The sequence below is a fragment of the Chiloscyllium plagiosum genome, chromosome 19, assembly GCF_004010195.1.
Source record: "Chiloscyllium plagiosum isolate BGI_BamShark_2017 chromosome 19, ASM401019v2, whole genome shotgun sequence".
NCBI lineage: Eukaryota > Metazoa > Chordata > Chondrichthyes > Orectolobiformes > Hemiscylliidae > Chiloscyllium > Chiloscyllium plagiosum.
The window spans coordinates 64,872,536-64,875,186 of NC_057728.1; the positions used below are offsets into that span (position 1 = coordinate 64,872,536).

The window sequence follows — 2,651 nt, forward strand, 5'->3', positions numbered from 1 at the left end:
AATTTTTCAATGTATAATTTCAGTTACATCACACTGTAAATTTTTGCTATAAATTCTGTGTTAGGATTGAGCCCTCCACTACCACCTGATGAAGGAGCGTCGCTCCGAAAGCTAGTGCTTCCAATTAAACCTGTTGGACTATAACCTGGTGCTGTGTGATTTTTAACTTTGTCCACCCCAGTCCAACACCGGCACCTCCACATTATTACTCCCAGATCACGGCCGCCTCCTGCTGGTCTTGATGGAAATCGCTGCATCAGCTACTTTCTTGAGAAAACAAAAGCGAAAGTAATTCCTCCGGATCTGTCTCTTTTTGGTTCTCTGGATCAGAGGGGAGAGCTTTGGCTTCAACAACAGCCCCCAGTTCCCACTCAGATGGGGCAGAGTATGAGCTCAGGAGGTAAGGAGCTCTGACCTGGGGGGGAAGGGGGTGAGAGAGAGGGGGTGAGGAAGGGGCTGCTGCTCGTTAGCGCAGAGGTCCCCAGACACCAGGAAGGGAACCGCTTTCAAACGCCGGTGTATTGGCCGGGAAGCTGGGCTCGCTGCGGCTTTTGGCGAATATTTGTCACTTCAATCTTTCTGGTAAAGACACCGGCCTCAAACTCCTGGGAGCCAGGGGTTAGCCGGTGGGAGAGCGGAGAGCAGGGGGCATGGAGACTGCTCCTGGCAAAACCTGTCTCCTACACTCTCCCTAAATGCTGTCCACCCCCCTCTGTGACTCACTGTGAAAGGTTTGTTTAATAACCTCCTGGGAAAGTGGGTCAGGACGTTTCCAGAGTGGCTAGCCCGCATAGGGAGGCCATTCGGTCCATTCAGTCACGACATGCTCATGAGCAAAGTGATTTAGTGATTGCCACTACCCTACTGTTACCCCAGGGCCTTGGGTATTTCTCTCTCTCCAGGTGACCACCCAGGTCCCTTTTGCAGCTCACTATTTCTCATGGGCCCCAGATACTCAAAGGGTTTGAACCACACGGTGGCTAGCACTGCTGCCTCACAGCGCTAGAGACCCGGGTTCAATTCCCGCCTCAGGCGACTGACTGTGTGGAGTTTGCACGTTCTCCCTGTGTCTGCGTGGGTTTCCTCCGGGTGCTCCGGTTTCCTCCCACATTCCAAAGATGTGCAGGTAAGGTGAATTGGCCATGCTAAATTGCTCGTAGTGTTAGGTTAGGGGTATGGGTGGGTGGCGGGTCGGTGTGGACTTATTGGGCCGAAGGGCCTGTTTCCACACTGTAAGTAATCTAATCTAATCTAATCACACTCTGTGTCAAAAGTTGTTTTTCCTCCCCATTGCCTTTCATGACCCCTGAAATCAATATCCCACATTCAATCCTTTCACCTGCAGCAGTTCACCTGATCTACTCTGTCAGACCCTGGCAGGGCTGAAAAATGTCTTTAAGTTACTTTTATGTTTTGCCAACTTAAAGGTGCTGTCCAAGTGCAAGTTGTTGTTGTAGGAAATAACAGCTCACCAAGTCTCCTCAGACAGCACCTTCCAAACCTGTGACCACTTCCATCTAGAAGGACAAGGGCAGCAGATACACAGAAACACCACCCCCTACAAGTTCCCCTCCAAACCACTTGCCATTCTGATTTGGAAATATATCGCCGTTCCTTCACTGTCACTGGGTCAACATCCTGGATTTCCCTCCCTAAGGGCATTGTGGGTCTAACCCACAGCACGTGGACTGCAGCGGTTCAAGAAGGCAGTTCATCCCCACCTTCTCAAGGGGCAACTAGGGACGGATAATAAAAGCTGGCCCAGCCAGTGATACCCATGTCTCATGAGCAAATAAAATAAGCTGACATTGGGTTTTATGTGGGAGACGAAAATGTGTTGCTGGAAAAGCGCAGCAGGTCAGGCAGCATCCAAGGAGCAGGAGAATCGACGTTTCGGGCATAAGCCCTTCTTCAGGAGCAGAATAGGGATTTTGGGAAAGGATTTCAGGAAGTGATAATTGAAAAGCTGGCTGGATATTACAAACAACTTCACCGTCAGTGGCTCCTGATTTCAATCAGAAAGTAAAAACATTCTGCAGCATGATCCAGGCAGCAAAAGAAAAGACAGGTCCGAGGGCAGAGCAAGTTACCTGTGAAATAGTTTCAGAATAAAATATAATGTTTGAGGGACAGAAGATTTAACTGTTTGTCAGACTTGGAGCTGGAGGCAGGATTTGGTCTGTGATTCCGGAGAGAGGGAAGTCAGGAGCAGGGACTGGGAGGGTCCACACGGGGAATGTGAGCTTGTATATCATCGTCCACCTCTCAAAATCCACCCAGTGCAGCTTACAGCCAGAGACAGGGTAATTAGGCTGTCATTTCACCCCTCCCTATCTCTGTATCCTTACACACCGCCTCCCTATCTCTGTAACACCATCTGGCCCCTGCACCCCCTCCCTATCTCTGTAACACCCTCCAATCCCTGCACCCCCTCCCTATCTCTGTAACCCCCTCCATTCCCATCCCACCTCCCTATCTCTGTAACTCCCTATAGCCCCTACACCCCCTCCCTATCCCTGAAACCCCTTCCAACCCATATACCCCCTCCCTATCTCTGTAACCCCCTCCAGTCCCTGCACCCCCTCCCTATCTCTGTAACACCCTCCAATCCATGCACCCCCTCCCTATCTCTGTAACCCCCTCCAGTCCCT

At 50.8% G+C, this 2,651-nt stretch overlaps 1 protein-coding gene across 1 annotated transcript in view; it reads left to right on the plus strand.

The window, feature by feature from the left end:
• Window positions 1-2,651, plus strand: part of si:ch211-244b2.3 (uncharacterized protein LOC557230 homolog) — a 34,422-nt gene that overhangs the window by 9,203 nt on the left and 22,568 nt on the right. Inside the window, exon 2 of the mRNA XM_043708899.1 lies at window positions 216-400. Within this exon, the coding sequence (XP_043564834.1) occupies window positions 216-400 (185 nt within the window). The remainder of the gene's footprint in view (window positions 1-215; window positions 401-2,651) is intronic.